The 23,452-nt window shown below is 42.4% G+C and overlaps 2 protein-coding genes across 3 annotated transcripts in view; one reads left to right on the plus strand and one right to left on the minus strand.

The window, feature by feature from the left end:
* Window positions 1–982: 982 nt before the first annotated feature.
* On the minus strand, window positions 983–21,566 carry gabra2a (gamma-aminobutyric acid type A receptor subunit alpha2a). Its single transcript, XM_079370524.1, has 10 exons — window positions 21,284–21,566; window positions 20,926–21,002; window positions 17,191–17,303; window positions 13,429–13,496; window positions 6,549–6,769; window positions 6,141–6,223; window positions 5,114–5,257; window positions 3,373–3,525; window positions 1,648–1,850; window positions 983–1,317 (listed from the first exon to the last, which is right to left on the minus strand). Exons 2-10 carry the CDS (start codon window positions 20,991–20,993, stop codon window positions 1,015–1,017), a joined length of 1,356 nt encoding a protein of 451 aa, XP_079226650.1. The 5' UTR covers window positions 20,994–21,002; window positions 21,284–21,566; the 3' UTR covers window positions 983–1,014.
* Window positions 16,060–23,452, plus strand: part of gabrb1 (gamma-aminobutyric acid type A receptor subunit beta1) — a 74,869-nt gene continuing 67,476 nt past the window's right edge. The window contains exon 1 of one of the 2 annotated variants that reach the window (XM_079370522.1): window positions 16,060–16,143. The gene's annotated coding sequence lies outside the window, so the exon portion shown is untranslated. The remainder of the gene's footprint in view (window positions 16,144–23,452) is intronic. The other variant, XM_079370521.1, reaches the window with a different exon arrangement.

Genomic DNA, 23,452 nt, shown 5'->3' on the forward strand with positions numbered 1-23,452 from the left:
CTCCTCGGCCCTTTTGGACAACTGGGAAGTTAAAACTGAACTGGCCTCTTACTCTGAGGTCACTGGGGCATTTTTTGAGTGATTCGGGGTAAAACCCGACTGACACACAAGCAAGTAAAAGAGAGAGAGGGAGTCAGAGAGAGTCATCCATCCTCCTCCCTCTCCTGCAGATATCTGCGGCTGTCTGAGCTCGTTTTACAGACACTTTAATGTTTACTCGCCTTCTTTCGTGTTTCTGTGTGCAGCGGATTCATCAGCGGTGTCTGCAAATCAACGATTGTTTTTTTTGTTTTTTTTGAGGTCTGTGCTTCTCTTTGTTGGATTAAAGGTGATCGATAAGAGTCCCAGTGTGAAAGCATCAGTGAGAATTCACCGGTTACACCAGCAATACAAAGAGTTTTTGTCAATGGAGTCGTGTGGCGTCGACGAGAGGGATGCAGCAACTGTTTGTGTTTGAAAGTAATCACGATGTTGTCAGACACTTAGAATAACAATTGGAACTGTGAATTTTCAGTGGACTATGATCTGCTGCATTTGCCCCAAAAGATAACACTGCAGCCTGTTTTGATGCTAATGAGAGTTTGAACCAGCAAGATATACACAACAAAACCTGCAGAGGAAGGCATCCGCGTCACTAAATACTAGAGTTCCCTTTCAACTGTTTTCTATCTAATTTAAACACAAGCTGTCAATATATAACATTTCAAAATAAAAAACAAAACTGAGAAATAAATTTTTTTTTCTCCCTATTTTGTGTTTCCAAGGGATTTGTGAGCATTTCCAAGCAGATCCAGAATGTAGGTTTCCTTTTTGCAAACGATAAAATCTGTTTGGCTTGAAAACGACTGATTTACTAATGACAAGTTTTGTCGTCAGGTATGAGCTCATAACTTAATCATGACATGTAATTCAAAACTGACCTCCGTAAGAAAAGAGAGAAGGATTGTCCGTACATGTGAACAGCTTCGTTCTGACACCCGAACAGGCTGCGTGTTTGGACTGAGTGCGTTCGGCTCATTTGGCAGGTTCCAGGTCTTTGATGACGGGTTCTCTGTTCAGGTAGGTGGCCCAGTATACCAGGTTGAAGCTCCCAAACAGCACGGGGAACATGATGCGGGATATGCGGTCGATCTTACTGACGCTGTTGAAGGTCTTCTTGTTCTGCTCCGGCTTGGTCTCAGACGTGTTCTTGTTGGTGTCGTTCAGAGCGCACTTGGAGATGGTCGGCAGCGTGGAGTCTTTGGTGATGTTGGGAGCGTAGTTGGCCACGGCTACAGCGTAGGCGTTGTTCTTCTTCATGATGGCGGCTTCTTTTTTCTGCGGGGGAAATCAACACAGGGTTAGCTGATATTGCAGTGTACATGTGTGCGGTCACCTTGGTGTAACGGCAGCCACGATAAACGTGGAATCAGTGTGCAGAATATCTGCAAAACATGACAAACAATTTGTCCAGAAAACTGAAACCAACATCTTTCGTAATGTTTAGCAAAAAAATAAAAAAAGTAAAGTGTCTCCCTCCACTCCCATATGAGGATTTGGTTAACCGTATATCCTAATCTACAAGTAAAGCCTCCATCTGTTAGCGACGCCCCGACTGTGAGCGGTTGTTATGACGGACCCTTCCAGAAGGGCGTGTCCCAGCTCTACCTTGTCATTGATGACACTCTTCCCGTCCCAGGCCCAGCCTCTCTTGGTGAAGTAGTTCACGGTAGCAAACTCGATGAGCGCCGAGAAGACGAAGGCGTAGCACACGGCGATGAACCAGTCCATGGCTGTAGCGTAGGCCACTTTAGGGAGGGAGTTACGAGCGCTGATGCTCAGTGTGGTCATTGTGAGGACCGTCGTGACGCCTGAAAGAGACGAACAGAGCTTCAGAAACACGAGACGTAACGTTAGGGGCGTTATGTGTTTGATAGAAGACCACTCATAACTGTTCAACTTTTGTCTCTGCTAGCTCTGAAGACAACGTGGTGTCTCTTACCTCTCTGGAACATTTTTTAATTTTATTTAAAAAATGTTTAGCAACAATATCAAACTTTTACACCATAAAGAAGTAATCTCATAAAACAACAACTTTCAGTGGTGAGAACAGATTCCCTCCCATGTGCCATGCGTTAACGGTACTAGCTAGTTAGCCAGTGTCAATACTGTTTCATTAAATGGTTGAGGATATAAGGACTTTGATATCAGCACAGCAGGCCGAAATCAGGGTTACCACACGTCAGACAGTGTAAACACACACACACACACACACACGTACAAACTTATTGGAGCTGCAGGTCATATTTAATCGCTTTCTGTCACACAGTGAACACATCAATAGCCACAGTAAGAGGATAATGTACTTCCCTTTTGATGTCTCTTTTCCCCCTTATACACACAAACAGATCAACTATGCGCACACACCTCTTCCCCTCCCTCCCCTTCCATCTTGACGAATCAGCTTAGTGCATTTTTTTAAAAATAAAAACGTCCATATTTTCAGGAATGTAAATCACTGTTAGAGTTTTTGTTTTGTCATGGCATGACGCCCAGCCACCACCATCGACTGTGACGTCATTCACCGCCGTCTTCATTCATGCACTTCCTGCTCCGACCTCCACGTCAGCGGCGAGGAAGTGTGGACAACGGCAACGTGAGGAAATATACAAAGGATTAATCCTTTTTGCATTTTATCCTATCTGCTCTTTTTTAAGGCGTCTCGAAATAACACTTGTTATGAATTGGTGCAATACAAATAATGATTGATTGACTTTTAAGATCTCACTTTATCATCTCATAGAAGCACGGCATAAACTTCAAATCTATATTTTATCGATATTGTCAACATTGACAGACACGAGACCTGAGAGGAGATGTTAGTTTCAAACCTTAACGGAGACATTTACTGTATCAGTGTCAACAATAAAACATCGAAAACAAGATGTACAGTAGGACTAGTTTAAACTTATGATGATGCTTGTGTATTCATTTTAACTCTGGACTCTGTAGAATTAAGTGAAACGGATGTGTGTGTGTGTGTGTGTGTGTGTGTGTGTGTGTGTGCACTTTTTACATGAGTGAAGCTCCTAACGGATCGGTGAAGTCGTTTGAATCGAACTGACTCAAGCGTCGGAGCATTTTCCGTTTTTCAGCCGTGTCATTTTGATATCTTGCTCTACAGACAGATCTGTGCTGCTTTGGCATCTAATCATTCCCTACATTATATTTCACTGCCTCATAAACCATCCACCGATTGATTTCATATTGCTTTGATGGAACTATAAAAACTATAATTTGCAGCATTCGGGAGGTGAAATGGTTTGACAAATGCAAAACAACAGGATGTCTTTTTTTCTTTCTTTCTTTGTGGAAAGTTGAAATCAAACTCACCAAAGACGGTTCGTGCTGGGACGGACTCTCTGTTGAGCCAGAAGGAGACCTGTGAGAGGATGACCGTCATGATGCAGGGCAGATACGTCTGGATGACAAAGTAGCCGATCTTCCTCTTCAGGTGGAAGTGAGCCATCATGACTGTGTATTCACCTGAGGATGAAGAGGAAAATAAAAAGGCGAGCTATTTAAACTTCAGATGAGAGGAGTGATTAAAAGCTACACAAATGACAGGTGTCACGAGTGTTAAATATATGTATAATGCATCCATCATGAAAGAAGGTATTCAGAGAACTGAGGAATAATCTCTGATTTATTAATGTGTCTAACTGTTCCTGGTAGAACAAATAAACAGGCAGCACAAAGTGTTTCATTATGCAGAGGCTGAGCTGTGTTTGCATGTCAGTCGACGCTTTGATCTCTCCGCGTGTTGCTTCCAGCTCATCTGTTTTTGTGGAAAGTATAATGGGGTTTGTTTTTGCTAAAAGTCACTTGTTTATTGTTCAGTCCGCTGGGATTCCCCGAGCTGCTCGGTGCTGAAAGTGATCCTTCTGTCGAGCAGTCCGAGATCCCTTTCATGCAGAGCCACGACACTCCTGCAGACTTTCTGTGCTGCATGGTGAAATGATCAGCCTAGCTAAAAGCCGTTTTCACATTTTCACTCCTGATAATGTCGAGATTTCTTTTCAGGAGGACCGATCGGGAGATTCTCCCGACCGCGCGGTTCAACCACGCACATCGCAGCGGGAGACTACAGAGTTTTAATCTGGACATTTTCCTGCCAGCAAAAAGGTGGTGAGAAGATGTGTGGTCACATCACCATGCAGGTAATTATGAGGCTGCTCCGTACTGTAGTCAGCAGGACTGTGTGTTCTCGTTTTCTGACACTGTGAATATGTCCAATTACACCTTGTGTGGAGATGAAGGTACAAAAGTGTTATCAGTGTTATTTCAGTAATACATCAATTTTAAAAATGGAACATTTTGATCGTGAAACATCAAAACGATGGGCAAACTCTGAACTTTCAATTGACACCTCATCTGGCCAATTAGGACGGTCCACTCACTGTTCCCAGGCTTCAATAGCCAATGAGAGCCTGAGATGAAAGGAGGTGGCTAATTGCACAAGACTGCGCCTATGAGTGGCGTTTCCTGTAGGCAATGATCTGTGACAGACGCCTGCCTTACTTCAACAGATGTACGCTCCGTTTTTATGATTTTTAAAAGAATTTCAGCACATTTGGAAAAGTCTCTCCGAGTCAGACTTTATTTTTTGCGAAGAGACCAAACTTTTCAAGAACAGCCTTCAATTTCCTCGGGCTGTGTCTGGATAGGTGCACATCTTTACAGCATCCATGACATCAAATATTCTCTTGTTATGTTCAGACAATCTAAGCAGGGACAATTTCAGAAGAAGAGCAGTGATTCATGTCCGCTCTCTAAATAGAAAGAGCAGTGATTTTTTTTGTTGGAGGGGAAAGGGGTCCTCAAGCTTTGTGGCTGCTCGTCTGGCGGTAAACAATTCCCCCTTCATCCGGGAAACTCTCCCGCTGTGAGCGACGTCTAATGAGGCAACTCAGGTTGAGATCAGCGGCAGACTGTCCTGAAATATTACAGAACTTTGCAAGAGTGCGTGTGTGGAAGTTAACAGACTTCATGGGGGGAAAATGCAATTGTTTTAAAACCACATCAAAAACCCCAGACCTGTTTGTCAGACGTGAAATAGGTGCATGATGCTCACCTGTGCTGGATTTGATGGTCTCCTTCCCCACAGTCTGACCCACCAAGTCGTACTGGTTGAGTCTGGATCCATCACGTGCTACGTCCACAGACTGGGAGGCGTTACGAGTCCAGATGTAAGTAACCTCTGTCTTAGTGTAGGCATCTAACAGGCAGAGAGAGAGAGAGAGAGAGAGAGAGAGAGAGAGACAGAGAGACAGAGAGACAGAGAGACAGAGAGACAGAGAGATAAACACACAAACACACAGATTATGAAACACTCCGAGCAGTTTATTATGGTTTAAATGACGGAGATCAAACAAGCACCTCCTCTGCATCCACTGACATCATCTTCATATTTTGAGTTGAGAGTTTGGTCTCTTTGTGTTAAAATGCATCAATAACCTTAACCCTTTCAGGCACAGTGATGCTATAAACATGTTTTTTCAGGACCACCCAGGCAATCTGCAATGATGCCTGATGAATGTTTTAGTAATCTGAACCCGAAGACAAAATATGAAACTGAACGGAAATTGATCAACAATGACAAATCCTATCTACCTCTGAATACGGTTCCCTAGTATATTGATCGTAAGAAATAAATGGTAAATGGACTTGAGCTCCATATGTCCTTCTCTTAAATAATTATTTTTTTCTTTTTAACTGTCAGATAATTTTGTGTCTTGCTGACCTTTGGCTCCTCCTGATTGGACGCTACAATAAAGAAAAAGAGGAAATTAGAGAATCTGATTTGACTGGAATTTGTTGTCATTTGAGGGTCACCACAGAGGTGGATTCATTATGATGGATTCAGTGTACATAGGTTCCAAATAAACAGCGACTTCACAGCTGGGTTAAAACCCTCCTGGAAGGGATTTCATTGCCTGGAGCCCTCCATAGACCAACTAAAGGTTTGGCTTACGATCACAGTTGTCCTCATAAAGATCTGTGGTATGGTTCCACAGATATAAAACATAACACAGGTGGCGCTCCAGTGGACTGTAAATCAAACAGCAGGCAGAGAGCTGCAGGAAACACCATACACTCACAGCTTCCAAACTTGAGAGGACACGAGTGGAAGTCCATGGGGAAGTCTTCAAGGTGCATTGGGCACTCAGCTTGAACCGTCAACCTGAAGCACACACACACACATGAACACACAGTCTGTTATTGAATCCTTACAGGGGCATGGATTGAGCGTTGAGTTTCATCTACATCACACGTGTGTAATCGTACTATTTCAATGAACAGAGATGATGTCTTGATATTAATTTTACACAATGAAGATGACACATTGTCTTTCACTTTTATGACCTTAAACACAAAGAAAATGTGTCAAACCCGAGAGTAATAAACTGTCCCTGATTCAGATCAAAGCGTAAGAATCGAGATTTGATAGATGTACACAACCTGAAGCACACACTTAGCATGGCTTTAAAGAGGATGTAACTGTCTACCTCATGGTGTAGAGCAGGGTGCCATCCTCCTTGATCCTCAGCAGCTTGTTGGGCATGGTCATGTTATGGGCCACAGATTTCTTGCCGTTATGGAAGAAGGTGTCCGGGGTCCAGATCCTGCTGGCCATCAGGTTGTTGAGCGGCAACGTGTTCATCGGTCCGTGAAACTTCAATCGCTCGTCCTTCCAACTCTGACGGAAGAAAACGTCCACAGTGTACTCCTGCCAGAGAGAGAGAGAGAGAGAGAGAGAGAGAGAAAAAGAGAGCAAGCATGGAGAACAGCGTTAAATTGATCCGTGGGTCTGAATCATCTTTAGGGTTCGTGATCGATCTGTATTTTTCACTTCCTGAAGATCTCAGGAAGGGAGATGCCATGACTCTGACACTTAAATGGAACGTGATTATCCTTGACCTTTCACGGAAGAACGTGAACCTTTTTGACCCAGCAGGTGTCGCCCTTTGAGCACCATGCATGAAACCAAAACTGAACGGCTGTTTGACCACACCTCCTCCATTCTGAATCCTCCGCTCTCCTCCAGCGACACACCTCCAGTCCCTCTCCACTCGCGTTCACAAGGAGGAGTTCTCAATTAGAACGTGCCATAATGAAGCACCAAGCGTAAGCTCGAGCTGCATTGTTGTGTTAGCAGGCTAGTGCTAGCGCTCTTTGGTTAGCTCGTAGCTTCACATCGTTTAGGGTTCGCCTGACATTTACAGATGATAGACTTTATTTATGTGTAAAATGTCACACCTTATCTTATTTTAAATGAAGTTCTTGGTACTTCATTAAACAGACTTTTAAAGTTTCTCCTCTACAGTTTTCTAACCAATCAGCAACTTCCAGTGTTGAAAATGAAGCCAACATGAACTTTGTGTTATCTACTTTGAGTGAACTGATCCTTTAGAGCACAGTTCATCTCAAGTGACGCTCGAACAGAGCTGTGTCATCGCTCTCACATGAATAATACCATCTCTATTAATACTTATAGAGACCGTGAAGTGTGTATGCAGACTGGCCTCGCTCGGCACCTGGCCCGGTTCAGACCTGACCGTCAGTCTCAGATCCAGCTGCTCCGGGAGGCAGAATGTCAGACGAGGTTTACATCACAGAGGTCGTCAAGTCTGTCCAGCGGAGCGGAAACATCTTTCTCTCACTCTGCCTCTCTCATTACTTTTCAGCAAAACTAAAAAAACAAAACACACACGTGGAGTTCTGTCCTTTAGTCAGAAAATACGTTCATAATCCTCACTAAGGTTTTTGTTGCCTTCATTGAGATTAGACGGTGGAAAAGAGTGGGGAATGACACGAGAAAGGAGCCGCAGATCAGACTTGAACCGGCGACGCCAGCTTGAAGGAATCCGGCCTTTGAACACGGCGCACGACCCGACCGCCCACAGCTTGCAAGTTACAATTAAATAACCATCTCGTCTTTCCTCAGAGGGGACCGACTGTTGACTGATAAAGATACAAAACACATCTCCAAGTCTGCCAAAAGTGAAGTGAAAAAACAAGAACTTTGTATGACTGTCCCGTGCACTTCCTAAAACACACACTTAGCCTACAGAGAAGACCAAAGCACCAACTCCAGTCCCTGAATGCACCTGGACAAACTGCACAGTGTCAGAAAGCACAGAGGCGACATGCTCCTTTAATTAATCTCAGCCTCCTGTCATGAAGGATATGAGCAAAAGAAATGGTAAGCAAAAGCCGCTGACCTACAGCTGCCAGGGAACATTTGTTCTGATTTAGCATGCAAGCTAGCTTGTGTTTGTTGGTGATGCTTGTTGGAGTGTGAGAAATGTTTTATTTGTTTGCATTTAAGCCGTGCACATGAGACGAAAGAAATATACAGATCTGACTTCAACTCCTGTCTGTCATATCAAGAGTTTTCAGAAAAACTATTGTGAATGCTCCGTCCTGAATTTACACGCACAGTGTGATCACTCAGGGTGTTTTCAACGATTTACTCGTACAGCGTGACTATAATAATCCACCGGATCATACTGTACGTTCCCGACCTCAGGCAGTGTTGCCAACTTCGCGACTTTCTCGCTTCATCTGGCGACTTTCCTTATCTTCTTGGTGACTTTTTTTATTTTTTTTTATCAAAAGCTACAAGCTAAACATCTAGCGACTTTTCCGTCTCAGAAGCGATGACCCTAAGTCAATGGCAAATAAACAACTAAAAACCAAGAATCAACAGAAGACAGTTCATTTGTACTACTAAACATATTTACCGTAAATTCCGGACTATAAGTAGCTACTTTTTTCTCACACTTCGAGCACTGCGGCTTCTACTGTGGTGCGGCTAATGCATGGATTTTTTATGGGGGACAATGAGCTTCTGCCGCAAAAACATTTGACTTCGTCACGTCGGATCTTAATATCAGTCATTTTGCGCTTCATGCACGCACCCTCATCATGGAAAACACACGGAGAAATACATATGATGCAGCTTTCAAGTTAAAGGCGATCGACCCGGCTGTCAAAGAAGCTAACAGAGCTGCTGCACGTTAAGATGACACTGACAGCGACAACAGAGACTGAGGAAGTGAGTAATGAAGTCATTCTGAGGCAGTGAATGGATGGACTTTTTCTTGTGAAATATATTACGGTCATCTTTTTCATCAGCCGTGTTACAGACACCGTCGGCTAGGCTTCGTATTTGCGGATGTTACTGGTAGCCTACGTATTTAATTAAATTAAAACAATGTTTTCGTGTCACGTCTTTCTGTGTAAATAGCTCTTGTTACAACGTGGACACCTGCGGCTTATAATCAAGTGCGGCTTATATATGTACAAATACATTTATTTACTTATTATTAGCCGGTGCGGCTTATATCCAGGTGCGCTCAATAGTAGGGAATTTACAGTAGGTTTTTTTTTTTTTTTTAAACTCACTTTTTGTCTCTTCCACAACTTCATTTCTCTCCTACAGCGTCAATTACGATTGCATGCTTATACCAATTATGCAAAGGCGATGACGCCATTTTGCGACTTCTAGGACAGCCAATAGCTCCTTTTAGCAACACTGGCCTCAGGGCTAGTGATAGTAAGCCCCCTTTGTTTCCCCTGTGTTTCATAAGTATACAGGTTTATATTCCACATTTAAAGAAACAACGGCCCACAATCACAATCACTCCAACAGGAAATTAATTAATCACAAATTGGTTTGTCTTTGAAAGTTAATTGGAAGCCGGCGTTTAAAGAGAATGAACCCAGGCTTAGAGAGCATGCACACAGGAAGGCTCACGGCGTGCATGAAACACAATAACATTTAAATGACATAGTCCTTTCCTCAGATGTGTTTTTCGCTCACATCACAGGACGAGGCATTTTTCTGCGCTGTCAATCCAAAAATTGAGGATTTTGAAATTGTTCATGTGCATGTGTGGAGTCCACCATTCCAAATAAGCAGGTGCATCAGGTTTATTTTCTCTCGCAGTGTTTACCTGAACAACAGAGAAGGGACATAATAATCCAGCAATAAGAAACCTTCACAAACACGGAGGCAGCGGCAGCAGCAGGGGGTCGTTCAATCTATCTGGCAAAGGGAAGGAGAGGCGTGTGTGTGTGTGTGTGTGTGTGTGTGTGTGTGTTAATGTGAGACTGCGTGTGCATGCGTGTGTTCCTGCGTGGGTGATGGGTGTGTGTGCGTGCCTATCAGAGCCGAGCTATCAAAGGCAGAGAAAAAAGACACTGTGGTGGAGTGAAATTATCTGCTGCAAGTTTGATGGAGACATGGCATGAATAAAACATGAGAGCGTCTCTCTCTTTTCTCTTTCTTTTGAAGGTGCTGTCTCGATCACGACCACTTCCATCCCTCTGCCCCTCGCTTCTGTGCCACTTAAATATTTGAGAGAAGAGGGAGGGTGGGGTGAGGAGGGGGCGGCTGGGTGGTGGCTCGGATTGTGATGGAAAAACTGAGGAAAGCTTTTAAGGTAAAAAGCAAAGGTTTGTGTGTGTGTGTGTGTGTGTGTGTGTGTGTGTGTGTGAGCATGCGTGTGTGTGTGTTTCCTGTGGTTGAGCATCAGAGGTCTTTGAGTGTTTTCTCAGACATCAGGTTGAATGTCGGATAAAACTGTTTCAACCATTTAAACACGGTTTAAAAATCTGGATCAACCTCAGATTTGATTCTTTTTTTTTTCACACTCGGTCTTTTTGAGCGCACGCTAAAGATTGAAAGATCAGCCATTGCAGACTTTTACATAAATTCATAATAATAAATAATAATAAAAACATGTATTTTAGGATAGAAGAAAATGATTTTAATGTGGGTATCTTTATAACAACACTTACAAAGTGAATTGCCTATAATCAATGATGCTCGGGGCGATCATGTTGTTAACCACACGTACACAGGACAGCTGCCTCGCGTCTCATCCGTTCGGTGGACGTGTCCTCAAAAACGTGTGTGATGCAGACACATGGCCAGTAGGGGCAGTGTAGAGGCAGAGGATGGATTTGTGATGTGACACAGCAGCAGGGACAACAAAGGCAGGACGTCTCGGGGACAAACTGAGAGATGGGTCACTGAAACTGAACTGAGCCCGTCAAAACATCTGGGACAGACGAGTTCTGTCTCAGATGTTGAGACCTGTCAATCTGATGGAAACAAGATCAGTGTTTCGGTTCAAGGAGTGACCCCGTGAACTGGCTGAAAGCTGAGTGCTGCATTTGTAGTTTTTTCCTGAATCTTCAAACACATATCTGACGAATACACTGCATTGAAAAACTTCATTAAGAGGCCTTTAAAGGACACTTCCGTTTCCAAACGCCGCTGTAACAGCTAAACGTTACCTCAGTTACCATGGTCACAACAAACCAATACACCGGGAGCGTTACGCCCAGAGAAAAAAAAAAACCAGGAAGCTGACTGTACTGACGGTGTTTTCTGTTCACTGATCAGCGCTCGCAGGAGCATCATAACATCCTCAGGCGTTGCCATGTTTGTAGTTTACATCTCGCCTCTCGTGTCTGAAATCATAAAACCATTCATACTCTCACCCGGCTTTATTCCGAGGTTTCGAGGACTGTATGGAGAGCTGGTTGGACAAATTAATCATCGATGTACAGTATGTGTCGGAGTGCATGACGGTATGTAGAGCTGGGTTAGAGACCACAGGTTGTGTATTTGTGGTCATGATGTGGTGTAAGTTATTGCGAGAAGTGATGGTATAATAATCCACAGTGACATCACACAGCAGTGACAGATAGCGGACCTACAGTAGATGAGAGTTTACAGACAGCGTTGACTGATTGGTGCTGGTGGCAGGCATACAGCTGTGATTGACACATCGCTGCAGCCACTTTAAAACATGCAGGACCACAACGTGCAGCATCGGATCCAAAATCTTCATTAGAATCAGTATAATAGGCTTCTCCATGGACAGCCACTATATGATCATGAATATGTTTCATATGTAACACGTCGAATCAGAGCAGCATGGCGCTGGATGATGGGATCTCATTTTTAATAACACAGTCTGACCCCTGCCTTGTCATCACTCTCCTGGTTGGAGTGGCTCGGTTACCAATGGCAACAGGACAAGCAGTGCTGACAGGTCTCTGTCTGGGAGATTTTATCTGCTGGATGTGAGTAATTACATCTGAGCCGAACCCAGCAAGGAAACCCTGAGATTTAAAAAAGCAAGCCGTGGTTTGATTTTTAACTGTCAAATCTTTAGAGTCAAAAAAGGTTTAACACAGACTGCTGCTTCTTCTTCTTCATGTGTTCAGTCTTAATTGTTTGGTCGTCGTGAGCTTAAGTATGCCATTGATTTTGTGTCTGCACACTTTGAATAAATTAACCGTAGGAGAAAGGCTGTTCGCATGCATAATCCTGTGTAGCCATGACACAAACAATAACATCCCTCATGTCTTCATGTTTAAGTTCAGTGTCTATCGTGCAGACAGACCTTAAGGAAAGGATCGCTCACGAGGAGTCACCAGGGAGAGCTGTTTGCATCAACTCATTTGAACTGATTTACAAGACAGAATATGTTGTTTCAGACAAATAAAATACAAATCATTTTAATGTATAAAGGATCTGAAGATACTCCAAGCATCAACTGACACTGTAGGCAGGCACTTTGAAGGGTCTCTCAGAGAGTGTGTGCTGTGTTTGCGGCAGAGCAAGAAGGGAGCGCACACAAATCATCGCCCCAAGTTGCTAGGTGACCAAAACCTAAGTGCCAAGTCACCTGTGTTTCTCTCCTTCTGGACCCGGCAAATTGTTGCCACGGAGCGCTGCGTCTAAGTTCAACGTTTTTAGAACTTCCTCGCAGCGTGCGCAGAAACCAGGAGGAGCCATTGTCTACCTGAAGACCTCAGAGGGAAAACAGGACGCGTTACCACGAGTACACTTCAGCCTGGTTTCCTGAACAGACTCTGCCTCATCGAAGTCACAAAACAAACATGGCGGCAGAAAGCATAGGGCCTTACTCCTTACTTCTGGAGTGATGAAGAAACTTTCATTCATTGAATAATTAAAAAGGAATTAAAGTTTAGATAAAAGCCTCAACAAACTGACCTATTCATGCCGGTGATGAACACAGCGCCAGTTTCCCGACTCCGGTCACGTTGGCTCGTTTAGAGCTCTTAATATTTTCATCAGCCTGTGTCTTAGAGCCTCCGACGTTTCTCAGGCTGTCAGGCTGCTTCTCGTTCACACCTGAAGCCAAGAGCCTTTAAGCCTTTTCAAAACTAAGTGATCCATGTTTGAAAAGGCACATTTGTTTTGACAGCTTCGAGTGTGCAGTGGAGGCTTTCAGGGGACCTGAAGGCACTTTCACTTCAAATGTGTGTGTGTCTGTGTGTGTGTGTGTCGTCCCAGTTCCTGAGAGGATGTTGCACTTTAAGGTGAAGTGTGAGACTTACCATATCAGTGTCGGACACCGGGCCGAAACTGGTCACATAGATGTCGGTCTTAACCTCCGTCACTCGGTCTGTGGAGACAAAGAATAACGTTTATTGCAGAACATTTTGGACATAAAAAAAAAAGCACCCAACCTTTAGGAGTCAGAGGAGACGAAACAAACTCTGCTATTCACTTTGTTATCCTCATGAAATACAGGAAACCCATTTGTTAAAGTGTAACCAGAAACATTTCAATTATTTGAAAACGGAGAAACGTCCTTGTTTTCGAAATATGACGCGTCTTTAAATAATTTGATACCAGCAACATGTTTCACAAAAGTTCGGACAGCGGTAAGAGAAGATCAGATGAGTTGTGAAATTCTTACAGTTGATAAGGTTAACATAACGGGCTTTAAAAAGAGCATCCCAGAGAGGTGAGTCATCTGAAGTGAAGACGAGGAGAGGTTCGACATTCTGTGAAACACTGGGCTGGAAAACAGTGCAACACTTCAAGAATGTTTTTCATACATAAAATTGCAAAGCATCTTTGGATTTCATCGAGTACAGTACGTCATTCAAGGATTCAGAGAATCTGAAGAAATCTCTGTATCAAGGGAGAAGGCAGAAAAACATGATTGGACGGCCTTGATCTCTGACACTCTGCCGGCCCCGTCACTCAGCACAGGTCAAAGGAAACTTTCTTGGACATTGTTTGCAGCGCAAAAGGAAAATGTGTTTTAAAGGCGGACTTCCACAGAAAAGAAAAATGCACTCTCCATAATTAAACCTCATGTCAGCGTCTCCAATTAGTGTCATGATAATATAAATGCAGAGCGAGCTGCAACATCTCATCTCGTGTGGAGGGACTGTTGAACACGAATGAAGCTTTGACTGATGTCTGCGTGTGCGTGCGCAGACAGCACGAACGCTGCAGTAATCTGTCAGTCGTTCGCTGCCTGAGGTGCTGAAGGTGGCATTGACATCATTTACTCCACGTCTCCCACAAAAACGATGAGCGCAACAAGAGAAACGACTGTTTTTTTTTCTCCGACACGTCGAGCTGTAGATCGAACACACATGACAAACACCACACTTCCCACTTTCTGCAGACGCTGTTTGGCGTACTGACAGGTATATACATTTATTTCTTTCATATAAAATACAATTTCAGCAACATCATACTGGATGTATTGAACCCAGACGTGCATAAAGTGTGGCTCATCAGTCTACATGTTGCTTTATAAAGCCCTACAGGGGGCAGTAATGGCAGGTTAGTGGAATTTAATTTTTGTTATATTGACAATGCAATGATTTTGTTTTTTGACTGATTTGTTGTGTGAAAGTAATGCAATGTTTTATGGTTATCTATATCTATATCTATATATCTATATATATCATATATATATATAGATAGATAGATAGATAGATAGATAGATAGATAGATAGATAGATAGATAGATAGATAGATAGATAGATAGATAGATAGATGAAACCAATAATCAGGATTGTTTTAATTGATATTGAGGTGACAGTTTTTATTAAACACATGCATCACATCTGTTTATAGGACTAGAATTTTATAAGTGAATAACCTTTTTCTGTTTCAGGAGATTGAACTGAACCTAAACAGAAAGCATGCGTTTCTCTCATGTTGGATTCACTGCAGCTGCAGGAGACAAACAAAAAGGATTCGATAAAGGGAACAATTCAAAATGCTACAGGTGATTTTAAGAATGAACGAGAGTAAAATAGTGACTTTGACATCCTGTAAAGGAACGGTTTATAAAAGCACATTTTTGGACATTGATTCACTGAATAACATCAGCAGAGAAACAGTGAAAATGACCACCTCCCTGTTTGGCAGGAGGAACAATGTGGAAGCTCTGCAGTATGCATAAAATTAAAATCTCTCTTGTGACCTCCATTGTGCGGCCAGCTGGGTTTTTTTCCTCCTCATGGAATAAAGACCAGTGTCAAGAAATGAGCTCCTTCAGTCCACCTAAGATGAGAAAACTCCAATCAGCAGCCCAACAAAAGCAGCATCCAATCGAGTCCCTCTTTACTGGTCACATAATGGTGTTCTTTTAAACCAGTTGAACTAAAGTTTCAGAGCTCCATAACACAATGTGTGTGAAATGTGTTGTTGTAAATCCACTCTGATCCTGTATTTGATCATGTCTATAAACCCCTCTATGTCAGCCCTGCTCAGAACAGGCTGTTTCTGTGTCTGTACCTTTAAATGTAAATCAGCTGTGTCTGACCACGCCCCCTCGCTGTGCTGACTGTCTCTGCCAGGTCTCAAGACATTCTCAATCTCAGTGGGACAAATGTGTTTCAATAAAATAAAATAAAACATATCTTTGATTTCTAATCATTTTGGTTGAGGATGGCGCTCTTTAATGAACGATCGAACTCCCCATGCTCCAGAGGGGTTTTCAAACTGGATTGTACCAAGTTGGACTTTGAGGTGGGGGAAGATGTAATGCTCTTACCTCTCCTTTCTTCAAATTTAGTTTAAACTCCTCTGAAGTGAGATTGCCTTTCTCGCTTGATGAACGTGTTGAAGTTTTAAATGTAAAACCTAAATTAAAGACTGATGTTTCTCATTGTTTTATCCAATTTATTTATTTGTACCAACTTCCTAGTTGCAAAGTGGTTAAGCCTGAAAGTATTTCAAGGTCCGTTTGCCCCTCAAAGGCTTTTTGTTTTTTTTGTGCTGGGGACCTCTTCTTTTAAGTAAGTGAATTAAATGTTGATGCTCTTTTGATGTGTGTTACTTCTGAGCCAAAGGAAATCAAAGGTCTGATCCTTATTTCTGCTCTGTTGTTGATAAGTGTTGGTTCTCTAAACCCCAAAGAACTGCTGCTACACATCAAGAGTGTTTATAATCTGAACCCTCTAATGAGCAGAAACCACTAAGAAAGAAACTCGCACTATAAAAATGTTTTCTTCTGTAAAGCTTTTAAGATATTTTCATTTGACCAGAAAGTGAAAAACAAAAGATAGATGAGGTAAGTCTGTTTCAGTGGCCAGTAGCTGTAAGACTAACTAACTAAACTTTCTGTGCTCGCTCTCTCTTACTGTCTCCTTTAAACTGCTCCATAGCGCCCCTTCAGGCTTGGAGCACATGCATCTTGAAGGCAGAACATGCAGCGTTTGCTGTTTTCTGAATGTCTTTGACTTGTTTCATTTTCTGTACTTGCAGTGCTATTTACATATATGTAGATTCACTTGTTTTGCCTTTTTTTCCTCTATGTTTGTTTCAGCTGTAGCTTTTGTTTCGGGAGTTTGCAGTCCATCAGAATAAGCTGCGCGTTTTCCTAAATATATGTTGTTTCAAGCATTTGTGCCGATCGGTAACTGTGAAGCTGTGACACAGAGCTGAAACTGCATGGCCGGATACTTCCAAGTATTTCTGTTCGAAGAGGGACTTTTACTTCTAACTTGGACTCATGGCTCCCTCCCAATGCAGAACATGGTATTTCTAAAAACCATAAAAAACAGCTGATTTTGTTTTGTCACAAAGGACCATGTAGATTTAGAAAGGATGATTTTCAAGCCAGGGATGCTTTTATGAAAGGGTTAACTAAATTGCATCATGGGAAATGTAGGATTCAGGGTTTCAGGTGTTTCACACATTAATCCAAGATATTTATTCTGCTGCTCAATTTGTATTATCCTTTTTTTAAACTGTTTTCCCCTCAACTGTATGAAGGGAAATGTGAACTCATTTTTTTAAGGGTGCACTTCCACCAGTCAGATGAGTCATATTCTCCGTCTCACCTCCGAGGCCAGGTCTCAGTCTGTTGTCGTATCCGTCCAGCAGGCTGTCCAGGATCTTAGTGAAGGTGGCGATGTCTTTGGAGTTTTGTGTTGTATTGGAGACTGCTTGTGACCTAAATAAAAACATGAATGTTATCTCTATGGACACAGAGAAAAGGGAAAAAAACCCACATCCGTCACAAAAATAGACTTCACTTAAATCCTGCAAAGAACTGTAGGTGGTGAAACATATTGATAATCTCCACCTACATTATCTAATCCATCTTATCCCAGATTATTTCATACTAAACCCGAGAGGAATTATTGTGCAGCATATTTCTGCATGTTTAATTATTATGTGCAACTTAAATGTTGTGCAAAAGTTTAAATTCGAACCCTGAGGCACATGTTGAACATCGTAGCTCTGTATAACACTAAGTCCACTTTTTACAGGAAGCTGAACACATTCTCGGCGTGAATGATCAACTAATGAATTGAGGTATTTTAAAATTAGAGAGGAGTACTTTTTGTAATTCTGTAGCTGCAGCTTGTTCGGACTGAATTGATTGTTCACTGTTAGAGATTAAAGGAACATTATAAAGGAATCCAGTTGTCTTAGATGATGTTTATTTGTTTACAGGCAGAGGGTGTGAAGCCTGCAAAGACTCTGTGAGAAGCTACAAACATGTCAACCGACCAGCTTCATTAATATAACCACATTTTGCACATGTCTGGCACTGCAAGCGTTTTCAACTCGTTGTTTGCAAACAGTTAGCATGTGGAGTTTGTGTATGTTCACTCAACAGTGATCATGACGTCTTTGGGCCGTGGTTTAATGTCTTCTTCGGCGAGGTTAATGTGTCATATTAGTTGAGATAAATTTGTAAGGTTACAAACTTATGAAGCTAATTTGAAGATCTGCAAGGAAATAAACAACTTGTGGACTTAAGATGAATGAATTCATTCAGCTGGGTGCAAATCTGAGACATGACTTGACTTGGGTTAAACAACTTTCTGCTTAACACGAGACAACGATGACACAGATAACGATACAGCCTAACCTTATGTCACAATCTGTTCTGAATGATACGCACTCTGCCTCTCGCTCGCTCGCTCGCTCTCTCTTTTTTTTCTTCTTCGCTTCACACATCACCGTCCTCTTCCTCCCAGCCTCAGCCGTTTATCAAACAGTATACAGACGGGCTCGCTGGCTCCTTCTTATAACGAATGGATGCTGAGTTAACGAGTGCTGTCCAGCCACACGCACTTCCTTTCAGGTGGCTGCGACCTGCTGCAAAAGTTACAAACGGCAGTAAACAGGTGAAAGGACGGTGCTGTGGACAGGAGAGAGGCGCTGTTCTACCTGTTGAAGGTGATTAAATCAACCTTTAAAACTGCTGTTTAAAAGGTGGAAGAGTTCCACATTGTTGCTTCAATGAATGAGAAGCTCATATTAAATCTTTATTTTGATACGGTGATTGAGTTGTTCGTCACTGGTCGCACTGTAACATGCCATAAAATCAATCACGTCAACAACAGCTTCGCATGGACACTTCTGGTTTAAAGTTCATTTGTATTAACCTGCAGGAGAAAACAAAAGCTCATCTACTCATTAAGCTCCATCACAGCACTCCAGAAACCATCTGGGGAAATAACAGGGTCAAAACACACAAACCTGTACAACCTCCAGCTGCTTATGTATCCTGCAGAGACACAGAGGGATGCGTCATACACTGCAGACCCCGACCACTGGAGTGGGAAATATCAGCGACGCAAATGGAGCCTCGGGCGTTACTGCCAACAAAATGCTGCAACTAACTAAAGAGCAGATTTTTTTTTAAGGTTATTTTAGCGCCTTGTTGTCTGCCTTCGTGTCACTTCACTATTGCTGATCTATCTCGGTGTGTTTGCCTTTTTCTTCTTTCATGAATGATCCTGGAGGAACGTCCAGAAGCACTTTGATGTTGACACTACTGGGAGTCCTCCGTGAGGATCATCCCGAGGGGTGTGCTCGATTAGACAGTCAAGTGATTCAACGTTGGCACCTGCGCTTGTCGGCACCAGAACTACCAGCTTGAAGAAACAAATTGTTCAGGATTTTTTTTTGTGTGTGTGTGTGTAAATGTAGGCAAAAAAATGTTGGATAAATGTTGCGTCTAAGCTGTAACGCAGCCACCCACCACTAGATGGTGCTGTAGCACCGCCTATCCAGTAAGTGTGATATTATTTCAGGTGATATGTGGAATTGATCATTTTTACAACCTCAGCGCAGACAGAAAACTCCCCCAGCACGCGCAGCTCATGTTGTAATTCAGCAAATTCATGCTGCTTTTAAACTGCCTTGCATACACACCCTCCTCCTCCCTGCACATCATCGTGTACTCCCGTCTGTTTTATAAGCTTAAATATTGAACCCCATTACTGTAGCTTGCAATCTTACATGAACATTAGATAGGTTGGATTTCTTTTTTAATGTCATTTAATTGACATCTTGACACTAAAAGACATTGAGGTGATGTCATGAGACGGCTCACTCAGCGTGTTAAAACAATCTCATACATGGCAACCGTCAGTGCAGACTTGTAGAAAAGGGGCAACAATCACAATCCTGGAGGGACTCGATGATGTTTGTCATCCCTCCTGCCTCAGGCCGAGTAACAGCAGTGCCGAAGGTCAGTGTAACATCGCTTCCCCCTCGTGTAACACTGTTTGATCATTTCCAGGTTGGTTTGTTGTTTGTGCGTCCCAGAACAAAGAAGCTTTTGATAATGTAAGAAAGTGACAGTGAGGCAACTTCATGTCGAAAAAAACAAACAAACAGCGTAGAGTCGTTTTCTATGACTGAGTGGGTGTGAACTATCCTGTCTCTGTTTTCTATAGAGTTAGCGCATACAGCCAGTAAACCTACATGACATCTTAAAGACTAAAAACCCACACTGAGTTGGAGATGACGCCTGAACCTCTCTATGCGTCTTCCTTTAACTGTGGGTCGTAGTCTAAAGCTTTACAATATGTTTTCATTATACCTAAATGTTTTCATGTTTAGAAAACAACTGAGAATTATGTACCTGTATGCACCTTTAATTTTAACTAACTAGTCTCAGTTTAAAATCTCCCATGGTCTATGTCAACTATGACCTGAAGCACATTTGTCCTGTTTTCTTTTTGCAGACTGCTGATCTGAATCCTAATGTGTTCTCTTTGCAATAAGGATGAAAGGTTAATGAATGAATGAATTTGGATTTTACATTTTGTAAATTTTCGTTTAGCTCATAGTGCACAACAGTGGGAAGAATTGTGTGCCAAATCCTAAAGCTGAGATTTATTTTGAAAAAAAATAATGCTAAGTTTAATATCGAAACGCCGAGATTCCCAGAACGTCTCTTGAATGTTTCAGAGGCTATTCAAAATGTGAAGCTATCAGCACTGTGCTTTTTTGTGTGTGAAAATAGTCCTTAAATTGTGGCTTTTCTCAATGAGTTTTGGTTTGGTGCGGTTTGGTTCGCGCGAGGGTGTGCTGAGCGCGCAGAGCGAGAGGAAAGATGTTTCAAATGTTTTGCAATAAATCATAATTTCAAAATGCATTTTATATATACATATATTTATGGTAGTAAACTTGACTCAAACTAAAGCTTTTTAAAAATTGTCATTCGGTAAGCTCCGTTTATGCTGCCTGAGCGCGCGGTTAGTCTGCCGTATGATTGGTAATATTTTCTCTGTTTATTTATCAAATACACATAACTGACAAAAACTTACCGTGTCTGCCACAGAACGATCAAAGAGACCAATACAGGCACGGACTGTAAGCTCCATCGTCCTCTCATCGCTGAAGCCTGTGAAAGAGAAACGCTTTCAGTGCGCGTAATTACACGGTAGAGCGACACAAAGCACCTTACAGCGGCTGCAATTTAAGGGATCCAGCAGAGATGCAGCTGTCTACATAAAAAAACAGACATTACACTGGTTTAGTCTCCGGGAAAGAAATGTATTTTTGTAGGAGCAGTTAATCCATGACTCTTTAGAACAACTCCGTCTCCAAACAGTGTCCGAACAAAAAGCTTGTGTACAACGTGTCCAATTATTTGCGTTTTGTCGAACGATGAACGCTGCCTACCTGACACGCGACAGGTGTCTCCGGGGTTGCCAAGAGAAACTGGGCAAGTCAATGAGGAGACTGAGGAGAAGAACAAGGCTTTCTGCTGAAAATGAGAGTATAGCGCGGAGAGATGCGGTTACTGTCCGTCCATTCTGTCAGCTCTTCCAACAGGGAATCCCCTCAGTTCACCAAGACACACTAACCTGAGAGCAAACTGTGCAGAGAGCAGCGCCCTACTGATGGAGAAACACTGAGGCGGAGTGGTCCGCCTGCAGAGGAGCGCACGTTTCCCCTCGCAATATGCTCTTTTCATTCGCGCGTCCAATTGCGCGCGAGGAATAATAATCATGCAAGTGTCATGAAGCGTGCACGTGTCAATTGAACTCAGTGATTTGAGTCGAAACGAAGGAGAAGAAAATAATCTGGACAACATGATAATTCAAAAGCAACCACTTAAACGATCCAAAGCCTGACATCACAGAAGGAAATAAATGATTCCTTCTGCTCAACCTTACCAACTAACTTCGACCAATAGCTTTTTTGTTTTCAGTTTCCAGCTATTTCTACTGCAGAGTTTAAATAAATAATTATGACATTTCAATGAAACCAGACAGAAAACTTTCGAGAAAATCTGCATAACTGAGCCAGGATTTTAAAGACTGATGCACAAAAAAAGAAGTTTCTGATTGTGAAGTAAAATGAGACGCACTTTTGCATATTTTTGCACAGAAAAAATACTTTAAGACAAAACAGGTTGAACTAGGTACTTTGCTAAACAACTGTGGAAAGACTTTGCGTTTGCATTTTGCTCTAACTACCTCTGCTGGTAGTTAGAGCAAAATGCAAACGCAAAGTGGGCGACACCACTGGTTGCAATAAGGAGTCAGATTGTAGTCCTAATTCCAACTTGATTTAGGTTTAGTACTCAGAAAAGATTTTCTTGAAGAGTTTTTTTTTTTTTTATGCCTGAATCAAATCTTTAGCACAGCATGATCTTTTGTACATTATTATGGTCACATTTAGAGGAACGAAACAGAAGAAGAAACAGTATGCTTCAGGCTGGGTTTCATGGTCCCATCCCCAAAATCACAGAGGACTTTCTGCATGCATTCTAAGAAGTGGAAAGACATGTTTAACTGGCCTTTTAGTGCTGATATGATAATGTACTGTCAAAGAGTTGATACGTTATATTAGGGGACCCTTGTTCTCCACTAATTCCTCTTTTCTTCAAAGTAAAGGAAGAACGTAGAACTTTTTGATCCAGTAGATGTCGCCCTTGAGCCAAAACAAACGACTGGTTAGCCACACCTCCGCCTCACTGAATCTTCGACTCTCCTACAGCGACACACCTCCAACCCCTCGTTTTTGCACGAAGGAATTATCGAATTGGAATTACCCCCATAATTAAGCACTAAGCGGCGGACAAAGTCGTCCTTGTCTCAAGCTGCTTTGTTGTGTTAGCAGGCTAATGGTAGCACTCTTTTGTTAGCTCGTAGCTTAAGATGGCCAGTATAAATTTGGAATGACTCTGATCTAAAAACACTTGCGTGACATTCAAATATGCAGTGAGTACACTTAAACAGCTTGTGTACGCATGGGAATGAGCCAGCTGTCCGTCCCGCTCAAACATGATGTAAACACAGCTCATACAACAACACAGACAGTGGGACTCCAGCTTCTCACTTATTGTAGACAGACAGGACTCAGAGGACAGACTGAATTCCTGAGTAAAATGTCGCACAGTCCTTCTTTTAATACACCAAAGAAGAAGAGTCACCAGAGTCTGAGTAAACTGCCACAGGATATCCAATACAAAAAGCCAGAATTGTTTGAACACAGAAGAAAAACAGCAGATGAATAACTGTGGAAGCATCAAGACTTAAAAGGTCGTAATCGTCTCGTGTAATAGTCCCTGACGGCAGCAACCTTCAGACACAAGAAAAGCACAGTACAAACTCCTCAAACCACACAAGGGGAATATATAATCCTCCGGGTGGGCAGCTATCTCCTGCTGTCAGGCTTTTGGTGTCAGTTAAGATGCTAATGCTAACATATGTTTGTGTGTGGCTGCAGAGAAAGAACAATGCACTGCAATCAAACAGTGTACCTGCAAAAGGTCAAGTTCTAAGGTATTTAGACGAGCAGCCATTGTCTGGGGAGTCCTTTTGTGTCATTGACATTTATTAC

This window comes from Symphodus melops (genome assembly GCF_947650265.1).
Source record: "Symphodus melops genome assembly, chromosome: 19".
Lineage (NCBI taxonomy): Eukaryota > Metazoa > Chordata > Actinopteri > Labriformes > Labridae > Symphodus > Symphodus melops.